This window comes from Dryobates pubescens, chromosome Z (assembly GCF_014839835.1).
Source record: "Dryobates pubescens isolate bDryPub1 chromosome Z, bDryPub1.pri, whole genome shotgun sequence".
Taxonomy (NCBI): Eukaryota; Metazoa; Chordata; class Aves; order Piciformes; family Picidae; genus Dryobates; species Dryobates pubescens.
In genome coordinates, this window is record NC_071657.1 from 121,978,834 (window position 1) to 122,006,485 (window position 27,652).

General features: G+C 39.1%; 1 protein-coding gene across 1 annotated transcript; it reads right to left on the reverse strand.

The window, feature by feature from the left end:
• Nucleotides 1-1,449: 1,449 nt before the first annotated feature.
• On the reverse strand, nt 1,450-27,627 carry TES (testin LIM domain protein). Its single transcript, XM_054178261.1, has 7 exons — nt 27,503-27,627; nt 15,994-16,079; nt 8,797-9,049; nt 7,405-7,740; nt 4,001-4,216; nt 3,310-3,468; nt 1,450-2,111 (listed from the first exon to the last, which is right to left on the reverse strand). The coding sequence occupies exons 1-7, from the start codon at nt 27,527-27,529 to the stop codon at nt 1,920-1,922; spliced, it is 1,269 nt and encodes a 422-aa protein (XP_054034236.1). The 5' UTR covers nt 27,530-27,627; the 3' UTR covers nt 1,450-1,919.
• Between the last annotated feature and the right edge of the window lie 25 nt (nt 27,628-27,652).

Here is a 27,652-nt window from a genome sequence, read left to right on the forward strand (position 1 = left end):
AGGACAGTAAGCACTTCACCCTACAACAGGCCTTAAGATTTTTTGGAAGGAACAAAGCTAAAAAGCAGCATGGAAAAATTTCCTCTTTGCTTCCTGTTGCAGTTTAAGCTTTTTCTGCTAGCCCAAAAGCCCCAAATGTTACAGATTTAGGTTGCCTTTCCTCTCCCCTTTTCCCCAGCAAATTAGGCAGGAGGAGAAAAGAGGCGAAAATTATGAAAGAAAGAGTCTTGAATCAATTTAGAAGTAAAAGGGTAAGTTTAACAAAATATAAAAGGCATTTGAGTAAAAGGAAGGCATAAGGAAAAAATGGTAAATACAAATACATACACAGAAAGACACAGCTGGCAAAGGATTCTCTGGATGCAAGCTGAATTCTCTTTAGATACAGTACCTTAGGAATCTGGAACAGCTTGGAACAGGCCCAACCACATGGCTAACAGCAGCACGATGTCAGAAAGGCGAGGGCAGGAAAAGAGAGCAAGCCAGGCAATGGCTTCCTCTTAAATAGGGTTAGGGACAGGAAGTGAAAGTGGAGTAGACTTTGACCTGGGGACCCCTTCCCCTGGGAGAGGGACCAAGTCCCTCTGCCCACCTGGGTCAGGTTTCTTTGTCCCCTTGGGGCTAGGTTCTTTTCAGCCCACCCCTTCCTGGACTGTGTTTAACCTAGCACACCTTCCTTAATGGCAATTCAACAACAACAGAGTAGACAACTGAAGCGAGCAACGCTGATTTTTTATTTATAAATGTTACAATATAGCTACCATAAAACTTAAGAGTTGAACATAAGACTTGCATAGATTTAGTTTTTGTATTTTTTTTTTTCAGGCCCAAAGACGCTCCATTCATTGTTTTGCACACAGATATCTAACGAGTTTACTGTAGATCTGTAAGTCTTAAGAAGAAAGAACTACACATTTGGTTTATCTAGTAAGTGAAGCTAAAACACAGCTGTGACATTTATTAGACTCAAATACTGGAAGTCTTTGTGCTTTGGTTAAGAACTTGTAAAATCAAAAGCATATTTAAGTTCCTTTTACAGAATGACATTCTTGGAAATGCATGTGGTATTTTGTGCCATGTTCCTCTGATAGAAGGCACAATTTCCAAAAAGAACACTCAGTAAAAAAAACCCCAAACCACCAAGAAACACAGAAGCCAGTCCTGATAAGCGACACCCACTAACACTGGTGGATTTTATTTATTTTATTACTTTTTTTAATCTCAGCAAGACCTTCCCTTATATGACCCCCTCCTCCCCAAAATCTATAAAGTAACTTTGACATTCATAAAAATCAAAACTTTTCCAGGCACAAACAGTTCTAAGAATCATGATCCACCACAGTTTTCTACTGGTGCAACTACGTGAAGAACTAGATGTGAGAGCAGTCACTATCCCTCAAAGACCTGTGTCCATATCACACATATGAGGCAACTTTGTGTTTTTTTTAAAGATTCATTCTCCCTGCGTGCTTGAGGTCTAGCAAACAAAACTGCATGCGGCAGTAAAGCTGATCATTTTGTTTAAAGTGCTTGATGAAAGCAGGGAACCTAAACCTAAGTTAGTGAAACTGGAAGTGGAAGTGTTACATTTATCATACAGACCAAGAAAAATGGGAGCATTTTCACAAAGTCTTTTTCCATTTGTCAAGATAAAGCACGAAGATCCTTCAGAGTGAAGTGCTCCCTTAAAGTGTATATAGCTCACAACACATTTTTTTCTTACATTTCTGGGACATGAAGACACTTGACGTAAGACTCAGGAACAATATTCCAGAAAAGGAAGTTATTATTACAACTAAGAAATTAAGATTATATAGCAAGTTTTAGTAATTAAAACAACTTTGGAAAAAATGCTCATTAATACTTTCAATGATCTTAAATGCCTTTGGAATGAAGCAATGCTTGGTTCTGTGCATGTCTTAAGACATGATTTTTTTCTTACATTCAACGGAGCAAAAGACCATCCCTTCCACTGGCATGAACTTCTGGCCAATTAGACACTTGCTGCAACAGGAGCATATGAAGCATTCCTGTGTAGCATGCCAGTTGAAGCTGTTGTATGTCACACGCTGAACTTCTGGATCTATGGCATTATGACAGCCTTGGCAGATCTGTTAAAAAATGAAGTGACACTTAAATGAAGCATACACATAATTTCAAGTCCAATAAAGGCTGGAATTCTGAAGTATTATGATTGGAGAACAGAAACAGGTGTTAATAGAACCCTCTGCACTAAGCCTCCAGGTTTTGATTTTATTTAAAGCAGTTTCTGCTCAAAGTGTGCCCAAGGACAGAACACAAAATAAAGTGCACATAAGAAATTAGTTGCTAACCTAATTAGACTAAATTTCAAACAGTTATGGTAGTTAGAATTTCCCAAAGCCCAAATAATTATAAAAATTTGTCATGTCAAACAGCATAATTCTTCCTGTATTAACCCATACAATCGAAGAGATCAGTTACAAATCTTCCTGCCCATTGGCAGCTGTAAACCAATGCCAAGATTTGAAGGCTACAAGTCTAGGTTGTAATCAGTTTTAAAATGCAGTCGTCAAAAGTTATAATTTTGACCTCAAAGAAGTTGATGCTTCAGAAGTAGAGAAAAATCATAGAAGATAATTCCTCACACTTACCTCAGAAGATTATTAAATGTTAGCTAGAGATAAGAGTTGTTGCCTCCTTTAATTGTATTAACTGTACAAACAGTTTAGATGTGTGTTGGACTGAACTCCCAACTAATATCTAGTTAATGGGTAGATAAAAATGGACTGCCATCTTAAGACTTCCCAGCATAATTAGGAATCAAGAACTATCCTTTCCCAGACTTCTGTCTTTATCTTGTCAGTCACTCTCCTTTATGACTCCTGGTTAGAGATACAAAGTACTTAGACTGCAGTGGACACTGCAAGCTTTTAGCAGACCAGCTGAAATTTAATCCCACTAGCCACAACGAACTATGATTGACACAAACAAAATATTTAGTAGCATTATTCATCTTCAACTACCTTACTCCTCCTGTTACAAAATCCTGCTTCACCACTGGCAAAGTTAAAGGCACTTTCAGAACAGTCTGTCCTGTCCCCCTGCCCCACCAATGGCTTTTTTTCCAAACTCATGAGTTGCCAAAATAGTTGGCTGCTTTTTAACATTCGTTTGGTTTTTTTTTCCCCCCCCCAAAGAGGAAGATAATGATTGACTCGAGCCTAAGCTTGCACTCAATTTATATTCCTCAGACTCAGTAAGAGTTTTGAGCTCCATGTAAGTAAGTTCTCTTCCTTCATAGCACCAACATGTCTGTGAGAATCTTACCGCAGCATGGTTCTTCACATAGCAGGGTTTGCAGACTGGCTTGTCATTCACCATTACATAGATTTCTCCAGCCAAAACACAATCACAGTCAAAACAGCAGAAGTGTTTCAGATGCCAGTTTTGACCTTCTGCTTGAGTATATTCATTGCTGAATATTAGCTATTTGGAAGACACAACCAAATATTAATACAGTAAAAGAAATGCTATTTAAATGCATAAAGCTAGTCTCAGGACGTTTTGCCATTTCCAAGGAACTCCTGGTGATCCCACCTGTCTCAACAACGAAAACTAATGTCTTCACTTATTTGGCTGCTTCATTAAGAGCCCATAGATGCCAAAGACATTAAGCAGGTTGTTCTCTGCATCCTGTGCAAGGTGTAACTTTGCGAGGTGCTCCCCCTAGTGCCTTTCAGGAGGAAACGGCTGCATAATCTGGACTGCAGAACGCAATCCACGAGTACAAATTCTTCCGTGTCTCTGCAGATTGCTCAAAATACCCACCAAATCCAAAGCAAACTATAGATATTCCTGAATGTGGATCATCCACATCAGTTTAATTTCTCTGCAACTACAAACAGCTAAAACTGTGAAGGCACAAACTCCCCACACCGAAATATTTTGCTAAAAATCATATTCACGTCTCAGGAAAGCAAACTTACATACTAAAACAAAGGACTAGGATGTTTCCTACCTCATCACATCCAGCACAGCGGGGTTTCTCGCTATCACAATAATGTCTTCCACAATACAGATTGCCATTCTTCCAGAAGTAGATCATGTCTACTAAAAGTTCACTGCAGGTGCAACAGACAAAACATGCGGGGTGCCAGAGTTTATCATATCCAGCACGTTCTGCATAGACAGCTGGGTCACCTTCTTTCATGGTCAGTTTGCAGCGATAGCAGGACTGGAAAGAGGTTATTACAAAATTAAATATGACTTTGAAGTACCACCTATTACTGACATACTTAATAAGCTCCACATTATCAGACTGAAACTGAAGCATTAGAACAGAATAGAATTAACCAGGTTGGAAGAGACCTTTGAGATCATCGAGTCCAACCTAACATCCGACACTATCTAATCAACTAAACCATGGCTCTCATGATGAGAGAGTAGTGTGACTTGATTCCACAGTACAGGTTTAAGCAATTCAAGATGATGCACGTTAGCAACACAGCACTTCTGCTACTTAAATAGATTACTGTATATTGTCATACTCACATGCTTGCAACTACAGACGAGTTCTTAAAAGAACAACAAGCAATTAAAACCCAAGTTATGTTCTACATACTCAAGAGGAGAATACAATAAACCTCCCAGGCTAACCAATTAGACTGACTAGAACACACAAGAAAATGGCTATACTTATAGGTGATGAGAAGATTAAGCAGTATCTACATGACTGGTGAGGAAAAAAAACAAAAAGTGTTGTGACTATTTCAAACTCATCCTACTTAAAGTGGTATTCTAGGGATGTTAGTCACTCACAGCTGTTGTCCAGTAATCTGCAATTAATCTTAGTATGGGGATAGTGGTTATGGAAAGGGACCACAGAGACTATGAGCACAGCTACACTACAAATAATTCCAAAAATTTACAGTCAGTCTCCTGGCCTATACCTGCTCACAGAGAGGGTTTTGTGAACAAGTCAAAAAACACAGGTGGTTTATATTACCAAAACAAAAATTGCTATCTAAAGTTTAATCAGCAGTTTGGCATTTCCTGCACTCCAGTTGGTCTGTGGACTGGGTTGGACATCCTGTGGGAAGGTTTTCTCCATGATTCACATCACTACAAGGCCAGCTGTGAATGGCTTTGTGAATTGTGTGCATGTATGCATATTAAAAAAAAAATCAAAATATATATAAAATGTGTTGGCTGTAAAACATATTGATAAGATCTCCAGACTTATTTCAGACAAGCAATTTCAAAATATGCAGAGATGTCAAACGGGGAGGAAGAGCAGCATGAAAGGAGCAACTAATGAAAAGGAATATATGTAATATTTTGAATCTTCTTTCTCTTGGAGTACGAGGTCTAAAGTAAGAGTCAGTTGGAAGGTTTAGCAGCTACAGGGACCCAGATGAGGGCAAGGCGATTCATTTACCTATTGTTTGCAACATCCCCAGCCTAGGTGGTTACATAAAGAGATTTGCTTCTTCAAAAATATGCTGAATGCCCAATTTTTCTGGTTTTTTTTTTTGGCTTTCAGTCATGGTGAAATAGATTTGTTTTTAACATGAAGGGCATCATTATAGATATATTAATATACAACAACAAAGACATCCAGTTCTCCACTAATATTTCAAATCATGTTGAAAAAAACTTGCAATCCAGTCCTGTAACAAAATTTAGTTTTTCAAGAGACTATTTGCCACAGCTACAGATATACATGTTTTCAGCTTCAGTCTGAAAAACAATGTACAAGAAAACTTGCAGTGCAAAGATGCAGAACTAATTAGTAAGAAAAAGCATTGACAAGGATGGCAATTCTTCTGCAAGGTATTGAAGAGCTCATCTTTGTAATGGGTTATTTTGAACTGTTAAAGAGAAGTTGAGATAGTCTCAGCAGTAGCACTCATACCACAGAAATCAGACAAAATAGATACTTTAAAAAAAAAAAATAATCTAAATCTTCATTATTTAGCACAGGGTAAACTTAGTACCTTACAATAGATAAGCAACTCAGATGTTCATTTACAGTATTAAACACTTTTAAGTCCCTTTTAAAATCACAGTGATGACATATACATGACTTAAAAACATCATGAGATATACTCAGGTGCTCAGGTAAGAAGTTTGGAAGTGCTAAGAAGGGGTAAGGTAAAAACAAAGCACCTTTTGATACAATTGCTCAAGAGGATAGAGTGCCTCCTGCCCTTGATTTAATGCATTTCAAGCCCGTTGGCCAGCAGGGTACAATGCAAAGTATTTCTGTAGGTCTCTCTCAAGCAGTTAAGGGAAGAATTGCTGTGGTTAGACTAAAGTAACCTAGCAGGAGAGAGAGAATGACAGCAACCTATTCACGCTTTTTAACATCTTAGAGTCTTCATGACAAGGTAATAGCAAAAAATAACTGAATAATTATATTTAGAAAGTTGATAGAGGGAACCAAATGGTACAGCACATAACTGATTAAGGCAAGTGGGCATGTTCAAAGCTAAAATATGTTATTTTTATATTCCATATTAATTACACCAGAAGTAATATGCTATGTCAGTTTAAACAATAAACACCAAAATAAAGGCACACTGCACTCCTTAACACCATGGAAGCCATTTTCGACAACCATGTTAAAAACAGTAATCTCCATCTAGAACCTGTATATTACTCATACATGTAACAGCAACATTTCTGGGAATCATGGTATAGAAGTTCTACCACTCTACAGTGAAGGTCAACCTCCAGTAAACTAATTTAGCATTACTTCAGTAAGCTTATCCCTATTTTGTATTCATAATTGGTAGCAGGGACATGCACAGCAAAACCAAACAAGTTACATCAAATATTTCATTAAGGCTACAGTTTTGGAAAGAAGATGAAAATTAGGTAATTTCACATACCTAAAAAAGCCCAAACAGAATTAAAAAAAGACCTGAATATGAAAACAAGGCTAGTAAAAGCAGGCATTACAGGAGGGAAAGGTGATACTTTATCATTTCTTAGTTTCACATAATTTTAAACAAATTTTTTTTCAAGTGGGTAATTTTGGGGCTCTTCCCAGAAAGATGATAAAATAGGCTTCTAAAATTAAACTGAACTCTTTTCAACAGAAGAATGGTGCAGCAATCAGTCTGTAAAACTACAGAAGTTTCTTGATTCTTATTCTGTAAAAGCCACCCTGCTACACTATCTCCAAGCTAACATGTTTTTTGTAATAAGGATGAAAAGGTCACCTAGGAAAATATTTGCTGAAGTGCACTAACTGCAGTCAGAAACCAGGGTTCTTTGCAGACATTCACAGCGTTTTCCAGTTCCCCTTCTTTCTTTCCCTTCCCAGATTTTCCCTATTCCAAGTTAATAAACAAGGTAATAGGGGTAAAACAACCAAATAGTATAATATACCTTCTTTTTTTTTTTCCTTATACTTACATACTGAGTTGCCTTCTGGTCTGAGGACTTGTTTTCCATCACTCCTACAGCAGCTGAGGTACCTCTATCACCATTGTCCAAGTTATTCTTGTCAGGAGCTCTCGTTTCCACCTCCGCAGGGAGCTTGACATCTCCTACACCAAGCGCCTCGGTTTTGTACTTCTTTACAAATTGTTCCATCTGCTTAACTTCATTGGGGGAGAGCTCGTGGCATTTTGAAGGATCCTGATCATGAGCAGGCAGCTGCTTAGCCAACTGCTTTTTCCGGTACTGTGCGCCTTCTGAGCCAGCAACAGGCTGCTTCTCCTTTGGTAGCATCTGCATATACTGTCTAGCCTGAACCAGAAGACATTAGATATCAGATGCCAATTCAACATTTTAAGCAAATACATGACTAAAGCCATCTCTGCTGTTAATGACAGTCAAATTTGTCAAAACCATTTTTTTTTCCCCCCAATAAACATTAAGCTCCTGAAACACAGTAGAAAAGGATAAAATATAGCAGATTAATTATTTGGCTTCCTTTTAAGCCTTTTACAACACGCAGAATAGAGCTATTACTTCCTAGAGTAAGTAACAATATTTACACAGCACCTTGTCTCTTTACAGCTATATAAAACTACTGATCTACTTTTTAAAGCTGTACAGACAAAGCTGAAATAGTCTGCCTGGAGGCACACAGCCAAATAAAGAAAAAAACCTCTAGTTTTAGTAAAGCAAGGTTAAGTGTAAAAATCAGAGGGTTAACTGAATGTTAAGTAACAGTTGACTTAGATGCACAAGGTTTGACTAATTCACTGAAAATGGATATTTTGAGAGGTAGGTCAGAGATAACATGGTTCTAGCATGGATCACACAGCACTGCAGCACAGTAAATTAGCAATCAAAGTTTGAAAAGTGAAGCAAAATCCTCAGAAGGCTATCTACCATCTCATCTACTTCAGCTGAAAACATGCTAGAAGAGATTTGCTCTTTTAGATGTCAACACTGATCTTGCTCTTACCATATACAGTAAAAGCTACACACAAGACTGAGCGCTCCCCTTAAACAATGACATGAACTGTTGTGGGGTCAGTTTTGCTTGTAGTTTGGGGAAGGATGGAGGTGTTTGGGTTTGCTTCGTTTTTCTCTCTCTCCTTTTTCTTTTCTTCCCACCTTTTTTTTTTTGGTTTTGTTTACTTGTTTTTAAGCCCACACTTTATGCAACTTTTTTCAACTTTATTGGACAAAAAGAAAGAGAAAAGAAGCAGCATGCCTATCTACATGACATTTTCAGTTTTGAGGTGGACAAGACGACTACAATGGGTAAATGTATCCTTCTCGTAAGCACTACTTTCCTATTTCCCATCAATTCCTGCCTTAAACGTGCAGGAAAAAGTGAGCTGGACTTACAAGTGTCTGATTCTGAACGGGAGGAGCCCACTCGAAAGTCACAGTATTGATGGATATGTTCTTCTTGGCCGGCACTGGATTAGTCAGTATCATGACATTGCGTTTATACATGGGAATGCCATCATTCTTCAGCTTTGCAATAAGGGTTGTGTATTTCGTATCCTCAAAGAGTTTCCCCACTTTCCGATCTTCCTCATTGCTTGTGAGGATGTCATGCTCTTCCTGGCCACATTTGCAGTTACGGCATATTTTTCTGGAAGTTATGGAAATAGAAACAAAGTTACAGCCTCAGCTGAAAATCACATCTCATGCCAGCTGCATGTGTAGTAATATCACCAAGAACCCAAAATCTTGCTTTCAGTGCTATGCTTAGGGAACAGACAAGTTATTCTGCAATATGCCAAGCACCTCGTGAGGCTATTCTCCGTTTCTCCTTTTACATTGTTTACAGAGATTGTGATTTGCTAGGTATCAGTCAATGACACTAATGTATTTTGAATACGGGATTTCATTTCTTCAGTTATGCCTTGATACTGATCACACTCAAACACAATCCCATTATTACCCACATACCAGATTTACTAGAGATAGTCTCCCATCAGCTAACTTAAACTCATCAATGTGATCCCCCTTAGCAATCATTTATTTGGGCTTTCAGTTTCTCAGGCTCTTTTTGTACAGTCAAAATTCCACACACAATGCTGTTTTCTTCATATGCATTTCACTGTATGCATGACATTTGGTTATCACAGGGGTCCTACACAGCAGGAACATGTATTTCCTAGAAAGGAAAAAAATGCATACAGCCAAGTTCTGTTCAAAGTTCAGCATTTAAAAGAGAAGATGAAAGAAAAGTGAAAGGCTTATACGGACAAAGCCTTTCAAACATCCCTGAACCAAGTCAGAGGTACTCAGGCACACACTGTACAGAGAATTTTCACACATAACATCCTTAAAAGGTAGAGGGGTTTACTTACTTATATCTAAGTGGTATTCTTTCATATACAACACATTTGAACTCCTTTGAACAAGGGATATTAGATAGCCATTTATTACCTTAAGCATAATTAAACAATTCACAGATAATAAACAGAGTCTTGGATTAGACAAGCTAGTTTATTATTAATCAATGGCTTCCTCAGTTTCAGACCAAAGCAGTCAGCTACGGTATATGGAAATTCGCAAAAAGTTGAGAGCCATAAGTAATATTTTACCCCATTATTTATTCTTCATGCAATGAATAGCATAAAACTACAAAAAATCCTTCTCAGTCCTGCTTGCCAAAACCCACTGAACTCAAAGCAAGATGCAGAACAATGTTAATGAAGTATTAAAGGCAAGATACATACCTTACCTCAAGGCAGCTAAAAAGTACTTGACATGAACATGCTGTGACTATCAAAGGCCCATCATGTGGCGAGAAAGGAAGGAAGGAGGACTTGAATGTGCTTGGTCATGCAGCGTGAGGAACAGTCAGCCCCAATGATAGTACCCTACATACCTGGTGTATGTAGTGCCTATCAATTCAGCATCCAATGGATACTGCCTAGGTCACACAATTACACAGCAACCAAAAATTATGGTATCTAAAGTTGTGAAGCTTACTTCAAATAAAAATAGATATCTCTGCAATAGAAATAATACACTTTACTTCAAAACTGAGCAAAATGAGACCACTAAGTAGATTAGACTCTGCCTTGCCACATAAGAACCTGAAGACATCAGTAATTGAAGCATAGGTTGTCTGACAACTTGAATTGTGGACTCATTTCTACAACAGAAAAGCTTCATCGTATTTCAAAGCTGATACTTATCTGGACTTCTAGTAAATACTAATCACTTTGCAATCTTTCAGTTTACCAAAACATTCAAGCATGAACTAGCATTGCCCAGTGCAACAAAATCCTGCAACAGTGACAGAATCAGACCTTTCTTTTTGAAGGTTTAGTTCATTATTACATCATGAACATCATGCAGCAATGTGCCTAACAGCAGACATGCAACTTGAATTTGAAACAGTTAGTCCATTCGAATAATAGCTTAACAGATATTCTCTACACTTTGTCAGCTTAAGTCTTTAACAGGAGTAAGCCCTGGTTTTGTCCTTGCCTTTTGATAGGATGTGATCTAGTAACACTGGTGAATGAACAAACATTATCAAGTAACCTGTACAGACTAATGCAAGTCAAGTATAATCTTGTTGTTCAGAACTGTTCCGCTTGCAAAACAGAACTCAGAACATCTCATATTGTTGTACTGCCCTTGTGATTATGGTGGCAGTGTGGCAGTTTGTGCAGCTCTTCCCACTCTGTACCACATCCAGCTACAGTGAAGCAGCATCAGTGTGAAAAGATAAGACCATTCCAAGTAAGTTGTAGCAAAATTCTTCCCTAGACCTTCACACATGCTGTAAAAGCCACTTATGCCACAATATGAAATTTCTTACCTATTTTTAGCAGTATTCTCTTTGAATGCAGAATAGCTTTGAGATTGTATTTACTTCCAATGAGAACACCCTGACTCAACTGCTTTCATCATCCTCAGTCCCACCCTGAGGATTAACATATTTCAGCAGTTTCAGTGTCTGAGAAATTTTCTGTTGTATTGATAAACAGACAGTTGCAAAGTAGTAAAATCATACAGCTTCTTCTCAGGTCCTTCCTGGATCCCACTGTGAAAACCAGCACAGAACTACTGTGCTTTCTCCTTGCATTGAAAAGAATGAAATACTCACTGATGTCCTCTCACCCCAGACTTACTTCAGTTAATAATTTGACTGTATTAATTTCTAATATTACCTCCTTGCTCGTTCAAGATTAAGTGAATGACTTTTTGCATACACAGTTTTCAAGAAGCTGTTGCAGTGGCTATGTTACAAGATTACAAGTGCAGTGGCTATTGGCTAGGAAAAAAACCAGAAAGAACGTGGAGAATTCCAAATCACAACTGGTATTAGGATGTCTCACTAAGTGGAAGGAGAGTCCCTGAAGCTGTTGCCATTTCCTCTGCTCCCCAAGGCTCCCTTGGGTCTTGGCTACATGAGGATATTGGCATACTGCTAACAGTCAAAAAGACAAAAAAAAAAAAAATGTTTCCTGACCTGATTTATAATCACTTTAATAATTTCCAGTTCTAAAAGATATCAAGCTGACATTTACATGCGACTCCTGCATAAAAATGTTTACCATTTTGCTAGACCTTTTCCCACTAAGTTGCCACATCAGAGTCCTGTCCCTTAAGCAAGAGGGGATGTGGCCAATTCTTTGGCTACAATACAGCCATCTTACTGAAACTGTCCCATTTCCTCAAACTGAAGCTTCACTAATCTGTCTGATAACTGATGCTTGCTATTTAGTGTTAAAGCAAACACCTCACATGTGCCAAGAAAAACATTTGCTATTATGTACATGCATATGTATAGCCTTAGCTATCTCCTTTGGCTCTATTAAGGAGACTGGCAGTGAGAATATTTCTCTCTTCACGTGCATAGTCAAGAAACATTTTCCCTTCATTTGATGCCATGCAGGAAGATCCCTGCTGAAGGAGTACTAGGCATTCCTGTTTAAATGTTCACAGCTATCAGGAATTCAGCAAAAGAGAGAAATATTTCTCCAGTCAATTTTCAGCAGTTTCCCAGCTTTTCCCATTCACATCATGGAAGACAGAGATGAAGCTTTGAAATTGTGGAAGTTACACATTTTTCTGAAAGACAGGTAAGTAGATTGTGCCTTGCTTCCTGGTCCCAGATGGGTAGAAAGAGGGAGGAAGAAGGATATGCAGATCCCATCCTCTTTCCCAGCCTGGGAAATTCCCATGTTTGGGATTTCTATTGACAGCAAGGGTCAGAGACTTCCAGTTCTTTCTCCAAAACCAAATGTCATCAGTTCCCCTGATTTTCCCATGTTTGGATGTATGGAAAAAAGAATAATGAGTCTTCATACACTGGTTCCGCAGTGGTACCTAGTGGCAGAAGGAAGCAGTTGAAAGCACAAAGAAGCTCTCAACAACTTTCTGTTAAGTTTTAAGCCCTGTGTCCTCCACACAGAAAGATTAATTTTTCCTCATGATTCCTTCAATTATGATTTTTTTGCTATTAGTGCAGCTATAGTAAATACTTTGAACTGTGCCTCAGTATTTGCCTGACAGGCTTAGTATCAGAAAACATGAAAGTCAGCTTAAAACTCTCTATGCCTTCCAGGGATTGTATCTGTGCAGAAAAGCCAGATACTGAAAGTGGTCATTCCCAAGCTTAAGATGCTTCTCTCCAGAAGCTTTTTAGTATCTTGGCAAGCTGCGCTGGAAACAATTATCACTTTCTAGTATACACACAACCAAGATAAATCAGAACATTCCCTCCCGCTTTTAGCAATTTCTGACTCCTGTGTGAAACATTCCCAAAGAGCAAACGTATCCAAGCAGCAGGCTATTGCAGCCAGCCTGCCTTGCTAAATTTGTGGAAGCTGTTTTGCAATCTCAAAGAAGTCTAATACCTGAACTGCACAGCCCCCACCTGTTGCTGCTAAGCTTGGACAGAAGCATGATTCTGAGGGCAACTGGAAAAGCAGAAGCTATTAATACATTAAGATAAAGCAGGTAATTGTCCATTATTCAGCTACCATTGTAGACAGTGGCTCTCATTTAATTCATTTTGCATACACAGACATTATTGAGGCTTTCAGATCTTAAAGATTTACAAACAATTTTTATTAAGGCCTTTGTTTACCACCATGTCTATACTAGCCTAAATTAACAGTTCTGCACCTATATAACCATCGAAGAATTGTAGCACGAAATGCTTATAGAAGAAGGGTGTACAAACTCCATGTCAAAGCCTGCTACTAAATAGCTGCACTTGGATTTATTTTTTTTTCCATGCACTTTCCTGTCTGACTCCCCAAAGGTAGAATTGAGTTTCTTTTGTACAGAAATACAGAAGGAAATCACATCTTTGCTCTCTGAGGCACAGTGGAGGTTTCATGTATGAGACCTAAAAACTAAGTTATCTGCTGAAGCACCCCAGCTCCACCCAGAAGAGGGCGGTGTCAGGCTTAGAGATTACAGCAAGGACTGCGGCTGCCTTGCATGAAGGTGACTTTCTTCATAATGCCTGCATGGTGCTGTCCTTGGGATTTGTGGCTAAACCAGCCTTGACATCACCTGCTATTGTTGAGCATTTCTGGCACAGTGCCAAGGTTTCCTCTTTTTTTTTGATTCTGCCAGAGGAGTAAGCCAGAAGTAGGCAAGAAGCGGATTCAAATTGACCAGAGGAACACTGCATAACATCATGCTGAGTAATAAGACAGAAGTAGAAGAGAGTAGGGTTCCTGCCATCCAAAGTGGACACTACTTGGAGACTGATTGGTTATCAGTTTGTTGGTGGAAAGTGCTAAGTGATTGCCGTTCCATTCCTTTCTGTTCAAGTGGTGGATGGCCAAAATCTGTTTCATGCAAAGCATATTAATATATTTTTTCCATCGAAACCTGTTTACACAAAACTGATTTCAGAGTTTGGATGCATACCCTTACTGTTCCCAGTTGCAGCTCTGCTGGAGAAACAGCTGTGCTCTAAGCCATTCTAGAACCGCCTTAATGGTGAGCTTTTCAAGTATGACAGAGGTACCTGCCACATTTGTCTAACACCTAGATGATGCTTTTCAAACTACTTCCAGGTACCTTATTCACCTGGTCTAACTTACATAGATACAGTTTCTCAATTTATACCAGTAACTATTTAGATTGATGTATTTTTCTTACAAGCTCTTACTTTCTAGAAGAAACAGTGCTCTGATGAGCTATGTATTCAGGATGTGGCATAATGAGCGCTAACCACAGGAGCATAGTGAAATGTGTATAAAGGAAAACACAACAGAGAAACCTCCAAATATACACGGAAAAGCAGACATTTTCTTACTTGGTAGCTTGCTATTATGTGGTTAAATCATTTTAGGTATTTTTCCTTTTTGTCCAAAATTCTTCCCTGTTAAAGAATAAGCCAGGAATTATAAGGTCTAACAATGGGAACTGAGAAAAAGACAACAAAAAGGAAGACGTGAGAAAGTTAACTGGACTTGTGACCTCCACCTCTATCACACTCCCTATGAACAAGGAGCTTTCATAGGAAGTGACACAATTTCTTATCTAACTATGGATAAACTCCACTATTTATTCCTGCATTTAAAAATTCTGTTTTTATTGAATTACTAGCACATATTAACTGTAAACCATTTTATTGTACTAGTACCTCTATATGAGCCCCCTCAAGTGACCAAGTGAATATTGAAAAAAAATTAACCCTAAAATTGAGTTTAATAATTTATCTTTAGATAATCACATTCATTAGTGTATTACCTCTTCTTGTTCCATGTCATTATTTGTAGGTTATTTTATACATACTACCGATGCATAATCAAAAAGCTACATCCTCATCAACTAACAATTATTTTTATGTCCTTTCCAGGGAGTTGTGGTTTTTTTGTTGTTGTTTTTGGTTTTTTAAATCAGAATCACTAAGTTATATCTTAAAGCACACCCACTTATCAGTGTCTGCTAGCTAAACATATATAAAATACATGCATATACATAGTTTCAGTAAAAGAATACAAATTCTCTGCAGAAGTAAATTGCACAGACCACACTGTAGACTATTTACTGCTACTGTCATCAACTCTTGTTAGTTTAGGAACAGTGTATCATCCAAAGCCAAGTACTACCTACTTTATTTGAAATATTACAACTCTTTCTCCTCTGAGTCATCTGTAGATGTATAACAAGTTTCAACATCTTTTCAACAGAGATAATTCTACTGAGAATCTCAGATCAAAGTTTATGTATCTGGTCAGGAGCTGAGAAAGCTTTTTAGTACTGAGATGAAGCATACTTCTTCCCTGTCATCTCTCTTACTGTAGGGATAGAGATGTTTTTACAAACCTACTTCAACTGTTTATTAAGCTAAAGCAAACATCTCAGTAGAAGTACTAGTATTGACTTCAGTGCAGATGAAATGTTAGTAACTGAATACATACTTAAACACTGCTGTAATGCAGCTGAGAAGGCCTGGCCCTGAATGCAGACACAGCTTCCTTAAAGCACTTGAATAGTTTAATTGCAAGAGAACAAAAGCAGTTACTTACACATGTGCGTACATGAGCCAAGCTCTGCAGTGCTGAGTCAGGCTTAGAGACATCTGGTGTCACTTACCTCCAGAAATGAAGCTCAAATCCTTCACACTTATCCTTGCATTTCAAGCAGGGGGCACCAAAACCTTGTTCATGGCCCAAGCCCATCTGTGTACAGAGCAAGATGAAGAGTCAGCTTCAAGAAATATGATGCATAAACAATCTTATTGCTGCCTTTATAATCTACAACTAAAGCAAAAAATTATGCATTTGACTGAGATGGCATCAGGGCAGTATTTTGGGGTCCATTCACCTTTCTACTGTACCTAGGTAAGTGACAATGTTCACACAAGCCTGTTCAAACGGGTGAGCTAGCAAAGTTAGCATTAGCTAAAACAAAGTACCTTTCTGGTGATTTGTCACTAGCTTACACTGCAAGCTTTGTGCAAGGAATGAAGTAGACTTGCACCCCATCCTTAGGTTTATAGCTGTGAAGCCACAGCCAGCAAAGCCGTAAGACTTCAATTCAAAGGACTTAATCCATCTGTCACAACAAAGGAATTTGTAGTATATGACTTGACAAAATACAGGAGTTCAAGAAACAAACAGACCCCATATTTATATGCACTTACCTGGGCATCTGATATGAGTAAAGAAAACATCTAAGTGATACTTGGTGTGCCTGTATATTTGGAACTACTATGTTTCAGCTGGACTAATAACACCTTACTTGCCAAGGAGAAACAGGAGCAAGTAAAAGCAATGACCACAAATGAGACACAAAAGATTTCACTGAAAAGATTAAAAGGACATACATCCAATTAATAATCTCACTTACAAAATGACAGGGGTTGGAAGGGACCTCTGCAGATGACCTAGTCCAACCTCCCTGCCAGAGCAGATTCATGTAAAGCAAGTTGCACAGGACGGCCTCCTAGCAAATTTTAAATGACTCTGGAGGTGGAGACACCACCACCTCTCTGGAGAGCCTGCTCCAATGCTGCACCATCTGCAAAGAAGTTCCTCCTCATGTTTAGATGGAGCTTACTACATTCAAGTACTGTGCCTGTCATTGGGCACCACTTAAAAAAGACTGGCCCCATCCTCCTGACATCCACCCTTTAAGTATTAATAAGCATTGATAAGATTCCCCCCGCCCCCCCATCTTGTCTTGTCCAAGCTAAAAACCCCCAAGTCCCTCAGCCTTTCTTCATTAAGAGAGACATTCTAGTCCCCTAATCATCTTCATAGCCCTTTGCTGTACCCTCTAAACCCTGTCCCTCTAGAACTGGGGAGCTCAGAATTGGACACAATACTCCAAATGGAGATGAACCTCCCTTGACCTGCTTGCCACACTCTTCTTGATGCCAGGATGCCACTGACCTCCTTGGCTACAAGGTCACAGTGCTGCTCATGGCCATCCTGTTCTCCACCAGTATTCACTGGTCTTTCCTGCAGAGCTGCTTTTCAGCAGGTCAGCCCCTAGCCTGTACTAGAACATGGGGTTATTCCAGTAGTAGCAGTATCCCACATGTGCCCTTGTTGCATGTCATAGAGTTACTCTCTGCCCAACTCTCCAGCCTGTCCAGGTCACACTGGATAGCAGCACAGCCTTCTGATGTATCAGCCATCCCTCCCAGTTTTGTGTCATCAGCAAACAAGCTGTGGACAGACACAGTGGGAAGGATGGTCACTGAGAAGGAGACAGCTCACCTGCAGTTCAGCTCTTACCATGAATGGAAAGTGAGCTAGAGCTGACAAATTCCAGTACTAATCTTAGCTCTGGCAATGCTAATACAATGCCATGGTTAATTAGATGTAGTGATACAGTTGTTTTATTAAGGAGATCACAATTTACTCTGAGGAGTCGTGTAGCTATTGTTGTACATACAAGGATATAAACAGCTCAACTTCTAACTTGTTTTTGTCCAAAATGAAGGAACAGATTACCCACAAACCACCTGTTCAACAGTACACATGACAAGATGCAGGGAAGACCAAATTTTCAGATATTTTATACATTTCAAGGATCACTGCCTCCACAGTCATTAGACATCCCCAGGGAAATTACAAAACTGTTTTGTAGGTTACAGTATCTAGGAAGAAGAGATACTGTGCCAGCTGTCAAGCCACTGTTTGGAGCTACAAGAATGGACATAAAGGACATGAAATTATTTACTCCTTTCTTACATGAAAGAATAAATACAATCTTGCTGTGATCATGGTGACATCTTTATCATCCTTAAGAGCTCAAGAAGCTCACATGCTGTAAATGCAAACCCAAAGCCAGATCAACTCAATTTTTTTTCCTCCATTGGATATATAAAGCTAATGGGGTAATAAAAGTTTTTCTCCACTTGCAGATGGGTGTTTATAGGAGTCTTATCTGGAATCAAGAGCCCTGCCTTTTACACACACACACCGTACATCAGGAAACAAATGAGCACCCTTGTCAAGCTACAAATGAAGAGCACAAAATGTTGGCCAGCATATTCTCTAAAGACAAAGAGGAAGCTAAAGCAACACAAAACAATTATCTTCTTGTTTGTATGTTTTGTTCTGTTGTTTTTTAAAATCATCAAGCTGTTAACATGCACTTGCAGTACCCTAAAAAATAAACCAAAGCCCCAAATTTCCATCACCAGCCCCTCAGGAAAAAAGCCAACATTCTCTTGCTGCTACTTCAGCTGCTAATTGGCTTTCCTTGTTTAGCCCTTGGCTCTTTGCTCTTTAAAAAGAGGGGATGAAGAAGAAAGGAGGATAATGGTAAGTTTACTCATGTTACAATTAGAATGCTTAGAAACCTAGGATCAGTATTATGCAGTGCACAGGAGAAACAGTCTTAACACTTCAATAATTCCCAAAATAGAACCTGAAGTGCAAGTAAGAACATGAAAATTATTTTTCCCATTTTTAAAATGTATAATTTCTAAGCCTCTTAACAGTTTTGGTTGGGTGTGGTTTTTTGGCTAAAAGTACCTCTCCAGAAGCAAAATAAGAAGAGGCAATATGTACTATCAAAAACCTTCAACCGAAACATACTCCCTCTAGATTAAACAGACAACAACCATCAGTGTCAGCACAGATTTCTTCAAAACCACAGAATTTTACATTCCCTCCTAGTAACAAAAGAATACATCATCAAGTAAATGCTTATGCAGCCTGAGATGAACTGAATTAGGAAGTGGGATAGACTTGTTTTGAAACTTATTTCTCAATTTTCTGTGAAACAAAGAGGAGGATGATCTTTCTACATGCAACGTTTGGTCATCTTAAAGAAAATGTTTAGCTCAAAACTAAGGGCACATTGACAACCAAGCTAGATGTGATTTCAGAGAAACTATGTGTTCAATTGCCAAAAAAAAAGATGTAAGATAGCAATAGCACACAATGCATTTGAGTTTGACTCTAAAACCTCAGAGCATGTCAACTGTTCTTCCAGCTCTGTAACAGGATCTTTTTCAGTGGAAGCACCAGCCTCAGGAGTGACTGTTTATTCTTTGGCAGCCAATTCTGCTATGATTTGGGAAATTAGAGAACCTAAAGCTGAAGTGTTCTTCCCCACTGCTGCTGCCTACATCTATTCCCCATACCTTCTGAAGGACACGGCCAGCTCTCTGCTGGAGCACTCAGATTCAGAGCAGGCTGAGCACTCACTGGACTGGAAATGCACGCCCGAGAACAGGAGGGATTCCATTTTCCCCATAAATGGAGTTATGAGAGAAATGGCACAGATAGGTCAGCAGAAATACTGCCAGAAGTAAGGTTCCTTCCTGTCTACTGCCATTAATTTTCATTTTACAAGAAAAGCTGTTCAAAACCATCTAGTATTACTAACATACCCAATACAGTACATAAGATGATATAAATATGATTGAGATCATCCATTGATTGCTACTTTCAAGATTAATAGTCCCCTGAGGCAAAGAATTTTATATTGTCACAGCTAAGTGAGAATTAGTGAAAGACTGCTCCATTTCAGTTCAGACTGGAATCTAGTATCAACAATTGGCTGCCTTTTAGGAACCATATGTAGAAGCTTACTGTCATCTTAACAGCCCAAATAGTGCTATTCAAGAGTCTAATAGGTTGTTCACATGTGTAAGAGAAAAACACAGCTGCTGCTATAAAACAAATTAAATTTGGCTTATCAGAAGGCTTTAAGTTTATTGAACACAACTAGAAGTCCAACAAGTCCCGTTCTTCCCTCCTATTAAATTTAAACCCATCAGCAAATGTTGTAGTCCTGCTTTATTGCCATTTCAGAATACTAATTTCAAAATTCCTGTAAATACAGAAGATTTCAGAGACCATCTAACAACAAAACATCTACCCACATGGGATGCTACTAAAAAAAGTAGCCATGGATGCAAATAGATTATGTATGTAGAGGCAGATGTCCAGTTTAGTCGACAGGCCGATAAAAATGCAATTATATCTTGTCAGCCAGTTTTTATTATGTGGTGAATCATGGCTAAGGTTGTTAAGCTGCAACTTAACATATCTATGCCACAGTTCATAGTACTGCTGGGAAAAAAAGTGAATAAAAATGGAAGATTAACTATTAAAAAGCTAAAGTGCAACATCACAAAAAGAGTTAAAAAAAAAAATTAATCAAGATTCTTTTGAACAGCTACAGTAAAAACAAAAAGGTAAAAGTCCAAGAAGTCTTAGATGAATTAAAACATGACAGCAGTATTTTTTAAAGCTTATCTTAAAAATAATCTATAATTTTTCAAAGAAATTTAAAGTTGAAAGGGCCTTCTAGTCACCCAAAGGCTTGCAAAATGTAGGTGCAACACCTTGTCCAGATGCGGGTTCAACAGCCTGTGACATCGGACCACACCAAGGAAATTAAATTCTGTATGGTTAATCAGAGTTTCTCACATGGCTGCTTCTGCCCACTGTCTCTCAATATTACCACTGCACAATCACAGAATGACAAAATTGTCAGGGTTGGAAGGGACCTCAAGGATCATAGTTCCAACCACCCTGCCATAGGCCAGGACACTTTCCAATAGACCAGGTTGCCTAGAGCCACATCCAGCCCTAAAAACTTCCAGGGATGGGGCTTCCACCACTTCTTTGGACAACCTGTTACAGTGTTTCACCACTCTTACGGGTGAAGAACTTCCTCTTGACTAATCTAAATCTCCCCTCCTCTAGCTAGGATCCACTCCCCCTAGTCCTATCACTAGCCGACACCCCTAAAAAGTCCCTCCACAGCTTTCCTGTAGGCCCCCTCCAGATACTGGAAGGCCACAATGAGGTCTCCTCAGAGCCATCTCTTCTCCAAACTGATTAACACTCTCTGCCTGTCTTCACAGGAGATGTGCTCCAGCCCTCTGAGCATCGTAGTGGCCCTTCTCTGGACATGTTCCAGCACATCTTTCTTGTAATAGGGGTTCCAGAACTGGACACAGTACTCCAGGTGGGGTCTCAAGAGTGGTGTTGAATGGGGAAATCATCTCTCTCGATCTGCTAGCCACACTTCTCTTGATGCAGCCCAGGATACAGATGGCTTTCTGGGCTGCAAGTGTACACTGGCAGCTCATAATGACAATATTAACAATAATTAGAGTTTGATTCCATGTTTTCTACTCCCTCCCACTAAGCAGCTGGGCACAAATGATATGAACAATATCCTGACAGAGTTTCACTGGAAGTCTTAAAATAATTGAAGAGTTATCATTTAATAGTGATGAAACCCAGAATTTAAAAAAAAAAAAGCATTCGAAACTAGTTGCTCTGATCTTCCTGTCCTAAGGACCCCTGGGGAATAGCAGCAAAAAGGTGGTTAGAGAGGAAACCATAACAAATGCACGGCATTTCTACATATTTCTCCCACAAGATTTCTTTTACCTTCTCAGTCCCACCAAAACACCAGAGCTAAATTAGGGTTTGGCTGCTTTTGCTTCTTCCTGTCAAGGGGAGAGCAGGATGGACAGAAGAATAAATCAAGGAGCTGCAACAGCCTGTTTTAGTACACAAGTACTACGAATTTATTTTATTGTGATGTCTTCAACTAAATATCAAACCGCTCAGAATATAAATATTTGATAGTAGACTGCATAGCAGTGTCTTAAAAGACTAATAACTATTAAAGATATTCTAGCTGAATAGAAAACAAGTGGTGTTTATTCCCAATGTTCAGTATTATGGCAGCTAAATTTGAATGCAGCTGACAAACCATAACACTGTCTATAAACTTGCAAAACATCACCATCTGTCATCCAGTGCTGCAGGGGCATTTTCACTGTATTTGGTGTATATTGTTTTGACATCAGCACTCTTTTCCAGCTGTATCTTCTAACATTAGGTTTTCAGAAGACCTGGAAACCAACACACTCACTTATCAAGATCTTTAGCATTGCAGGCAAGTGTATGCCTTTTTTGCAGCCAGTGTTTTTAGAAACTGCAACTGGACAACCTCATACTGAAAGTGAGGCACAAAGGAAAGGTTAGGTAGACTTTAAAAGCCAAAAATACCAGAAGCACATTTATAGCAGTACCAGAGTATAGTTACATCTGGTGTAATTTGGAATTGTCATGACAGAACCCTCCTAATTGCCTTCACACTTGACCTGCTTCATTTGACTAAACTAAGAGTCCAGATAACAGGCATGACAAGCTTTCCTCCTCACAGCTCTACTCTTCCTGCAGGTCTCCAGCACCTAGAACCTTACCAACTCTGTGTGTTTATAGAAAGTATGTATTAAGATGTGGGTTTTTTCACATATACACCATGTAAACCCCATACTCTAAAATACATATGCCAAACATGCATATTCATTTAAAATATATTATAAAATATAATTTTAAAACAAAGCAGAGTATATATACTTTTACAGCTACCCTATTAGATCTGTGACCTTTCTGTTTGCTCAGCAGAAGCCATTAAATTTGCAATGCATGTTCCAGTATGTTTTCTTGAGGTAACAGAAATTTGTTTTAAGGCATATTTTACCAAGAAAGTTTCCTCCACAGTTTGTACTCACCATTATTATTAATTTGCTTAAAGGAAAAAACATTGATTCTCTTTCTTACAAACTCCTGCAGAAACAGATCTTTGTGCCTTTAATGACAGAAAACTGTAACTTTAAGTTAACTTGGTTTATAATTACACTATATTGAAGAAGTTTCATGTGCTCTTAGAAGTCATTCAGTCCTTTCATTGTATTTTACGGTCAAACACCTGGAGAATAATTTTGTTACCAAAAAAAAAAAAGTAGTTTAATTTAGCCTTGCTCCACCTTTGCCAAACTGGTATGTAGACACACTGGACAAAAAGTAAGTAGAAGTGCATTCAGAAAACAATTCACATCAATTACTCTTCTTTAAAAAAAGAAGTTTTAAAGAGGAAAAAAAATCCCACCACAACATTTGCAGGAAGCAGTTACTCAGTTTCCTTGTTAACACAACTGAAGTAGTTCCTCTCACATCTCCACACTTGTTTTCATATTTCGCCCCGCAGACAAAACTTGCCTGTGAATAAAATTGCATTTCCTTGATCTTACTATACATAAGCAGCAACAAAAAAAGCTCTATCATGAGTTTCCATGGCAGTAACACCAAAACAAACAGTGACCTCAACAGGAAGCACAGCCCAGCAGGTATTACTAAATCACACTTTGTAAAACACCAGAAGTTGACTTTGCTCCCGTACATACTTTATTCACCATTCATTTATCAAAGAGCATTACAGTTGTTGACTTAATGATGTCTAAAGCACTGTTCAGTTTTCTACTGTAACAAGTGAACAAAGTCTCACACCACAGAAAGAAGCACAGAGACCTTGAACACTGGAGTAGTTGCACCTCTGCTCCCCAAACTTCACTTCCCCTTCTTCATCACAATCAAAATCCTTTTATAAAACAAGTATTATACTGTGAAATTTTATACAGAACAGGCTCACTGCCAGATTCTTGTTTTCTGTAGTGAAGCAAGAGACCATGCTGCCAGCATGACTGAAAAGCAGGATCATGACCTACTGATTCATTTTACCAAGTTCAGAGGTGACAGACAGGGCAGGAATCCAGACTAGCAGAACTTTGTTCTAACAGTCCTCAACAAAAAGCATTAAATCCTCATTTTCCCTGTACCCTCAAAGACTTGAGAACACAGTGTATATTGTATTTGTGAGACATAGCAGCCTGTTGGTTGCACAAGTACTTTTCAAGCAGGAGCTACAGTTTTTAAGCTTCAGCTCTGTTGTGTAATCTTTTTTATATAAAAAGCTGTTTCCATGATCCTCAAATGCAGGAGCAAATCTGATTCCTACTGAGAACAAGAATGCTGCATAGTTAACCTTAAATTACTCATCTCCTTCAAAGGGAAATTTTATCAGACACAAAGGTATCAGTATTCACAGAGTAGCTAAAAAGATTGCCTTAAAACTATTTTCCCACACTATTTATTGACCAGACCTTCACCAGCCATTCTACATTTCTAAGAAGCATGGCAACCTGACTACAAAAAAAGCTACGTTATTCCATGCATATTCTCAGTGATGGAAATCCACTCTGAAATTTGTGTTTCCTGCAGAAAGTGGACATCCAGAATCCAAGATTCAAACCAACAGACACATCTAGCTACTCTAGCCATTTCTGAAGACAGCAAGATGTATTTTACAAGACATAAAAGAAAACAAACAGAAGTTAAATGAAGAGTCTGAGCTGAAATAATTATGTCCTGCACTAATTGATTCCTTACAGCCAAGAAGAGTATGTTACACAGGATTGCTGCTTTTGTCTCATGAGATGGCAAATGCATAAGCCATTCATTGCTAAAAGGACGAGTTAGAAATTGTGAGAGGTCAGACAGAAGTTCTTGCTGCTGAAGAACAGACCTTGTACTGCAGGGAAAGCAATTGCTGTCAGGTGCAGGGTGCTAGAACTGTTAAACTTGAGAGAAAAAGACCAAACCTATTATCAACAGTGAAAACAGATTTTCCTGAGCTAGCTTGAAATGTGCTTTCTCTTTGCCCAACATAGATACAAGTCTACTGGTCATATATATGTGTGTTTTGCTTTAGTACAGTACCAGCTCCCTGAAAGCCAACAGCAGCTTTCCAAAGAGACAATACAGAAGCTCCTAACTGAGCAGCACACTCCAAGTTCCGAAGAGCAAAGGAATGGCAACTTATCTGGACACAACATGGCAATGCCTGCTTTCATCTGCTCCATGTTCTTGGGGCTTTCTACCCAACATACAGGTTAGCCATTCATTAATCCTCAATGCTTACCTCCATTTGCTAGGTGGTAACTAGGTACAGCTCACTACAAACTAAAAAAAATAAATAAAAAATAATAGGTTAAGGTATCAAGCAGATTGTGTAAAAAGACTCAAGACATTTTGGTCCTTGGTGCAAGACAAAGACTGAGATGAGAACCATGATATGTAGTTAAATAACTCATTCATGTTCACAGACTAAACATCTGTCACAGATATCTCCACCTCAAGGTAAGTTTCTCTTAATGGCCAAGTAGTTTACTGGTTTTGAGAAACCTGACTTGAACCTTCCAGAATGTTCTTCCACCTTTCAAGAGAGGGGGATGTTGACAAAAAAAATAACAACATACAGGATATGGAAGGAAACAGGTTGAGAAGAGGAATTAAAAGATGGAGATTGAAGACATGCTGCTACTGCAGACACTATGTTCATTCATTCCAGTGCACAAAATCTGGAGAGGTTTTGATTAAATAGCAACAGACAAAGAAAAAATACTGAATGCACATAGGAATATTTCCCAGCTCTCCCTGCACTGACTTGTCAGAGATCCTTATCTGTTCTCTTGGGAAATGCACTTCAACCAAGTTATAGAGAGAAAGAATGTAAGGTGATGAGATGTGATAAAGGGAGGGAAGACAGAGGAAGACCTCAAGTATTTATCTCAATTTTTTTTTTCCTGTTTCTACATACTGTACAAACAGAAAACATTAAGATTCTTCACATCATAAACATCTCTCAGCAGCGTTAACACCACAGGTGTTTAGAACGCAAATTACTTTCTACAAACAGAGATTTGCTGGTATCTTTGTAGCATTAGCTTGTGTGTCAGTCTGAGCAACTTCAGAAAAGTGTTTAGGAAATTCTGAAGTTGCTGAAGCAGGAAAGTAAAAGATTACCAAAGAGTAACAAGGTAAAAATAGTCAAACTTCCAACACTTACAACCAGCAAATTACAACAGTGCAATATAAAACAGATATTCAGCAACTTCAAATTTCACTCAAAGTGAGACCAAACCATGAGCAGAGTTTTATTAGTGTTTCACAGAACATATTTATTTTCTCTTTATATGGGAAAAGTCCTGAATAGGAATGCTCCATCCTCCAAAAATTAAGCATCTCTCTCCTGGATTTCTAATAACTTTCAGTGAATAAGCATCAAGTTTAACTTTTAAATTGTACTTCTAAAAATATGAGTAAATTTACTCAAGAACCCCAAGGAGGGCAATCTTGTGCACACAATGAGCTTCTAAAGACAATGACAGTACTTGGCTACATCCATCTATACACTGATGGCCTACTGTTGATTGAGGGATGAGATGTGCAGTTTCTGCAAATCAGAACTCTGGTATGGGTAACATCACCACGACGCAACATCACTTGGAGAAAGCTTTAACTGAAGGCTAACCTGTTTCACTAGGCTTCAGCCCACAGAAAAGCAGACAAGTATACAACAGGGCATATGCATACTGTAAAACAAGTTACTACCCTTAAATATTACAGTTCAGGAGTAAAACACACATAAGTCCATACAACATGCATTTCAAATGAATAACCTTCACATATCTATGAGGGTTATGTACAGATTTAACCCATGTTCGTAAATACGGCTTGTGCCTTTATCAAATAGAATCTTAACAGATATTCTGAAGAAGCTCTTACCACAAGAAGTCTTCGTTAAAGTGCTGCATTTAATTTGCAAAAATCACTAGAAACAAAGACCTAGAGAAGTGTCCCACATGAAATCAGTTTTACATATTAAAAGAGTTTTGGAAAGAGATCTAATAATAAGTGGCTACCTATCACTTTGTTGCTTATCCTTCTTGCCAGTTTGACTCCAAACTAGTCAATATGCCTTTACAAATAAAAAGCAAACCAACCAACGAACCCCAAGTTTCTGCCTCGGGAGGATAATCCACACAAACGCTGACAACATCTGTAATGAGCTAGTCACGTCAAAGGTCAAAAATTAGATTTCAAGGTTTTTGGGGGGGGGAAGGGATAGTTGTTTTCACATGCATGGCACGGCAAGTGGCTACCTGGAGAATAAACTACAGCGTTTTGATTAGCGACGGGGGTCGAGGAGAAGTTTTTGTTCCTTTTGAGGGCGAGGCGCAGGTCATTTCGCAGGCAGCTCCTTCTGCCTCTCACCTCCCTCTCACTGCCGAGACGATGGAGCAGGAGCGGGAGGAGCAGGGCGCCACAAAGAGCGCAGCGTTACGCGGCCAACCCCAGAGCTTGCGGGGCAGTTCCAGCTGAGTCCCCACTACGGCCAGACAAGGGGAATCCGCGGCTGCCGCTCTCTAAGGAGGGGGGACGCCGGTTAGTGTGGCAGGTCACTCTGCGGGCAGCCTTCACCTTACCTTTTTCACTTTACTCTCCAGGTCCATGTTGCTGTCACCTGGCCGGGTCGGGCTCCGGAGGGGGGTGTGAGACACGTCCTGGCCGGCGATACTGGGCAGGGAGGCGTGGAATCGCAGGCGGCACCCGGCACTAGCCACCTCTCGCACCCG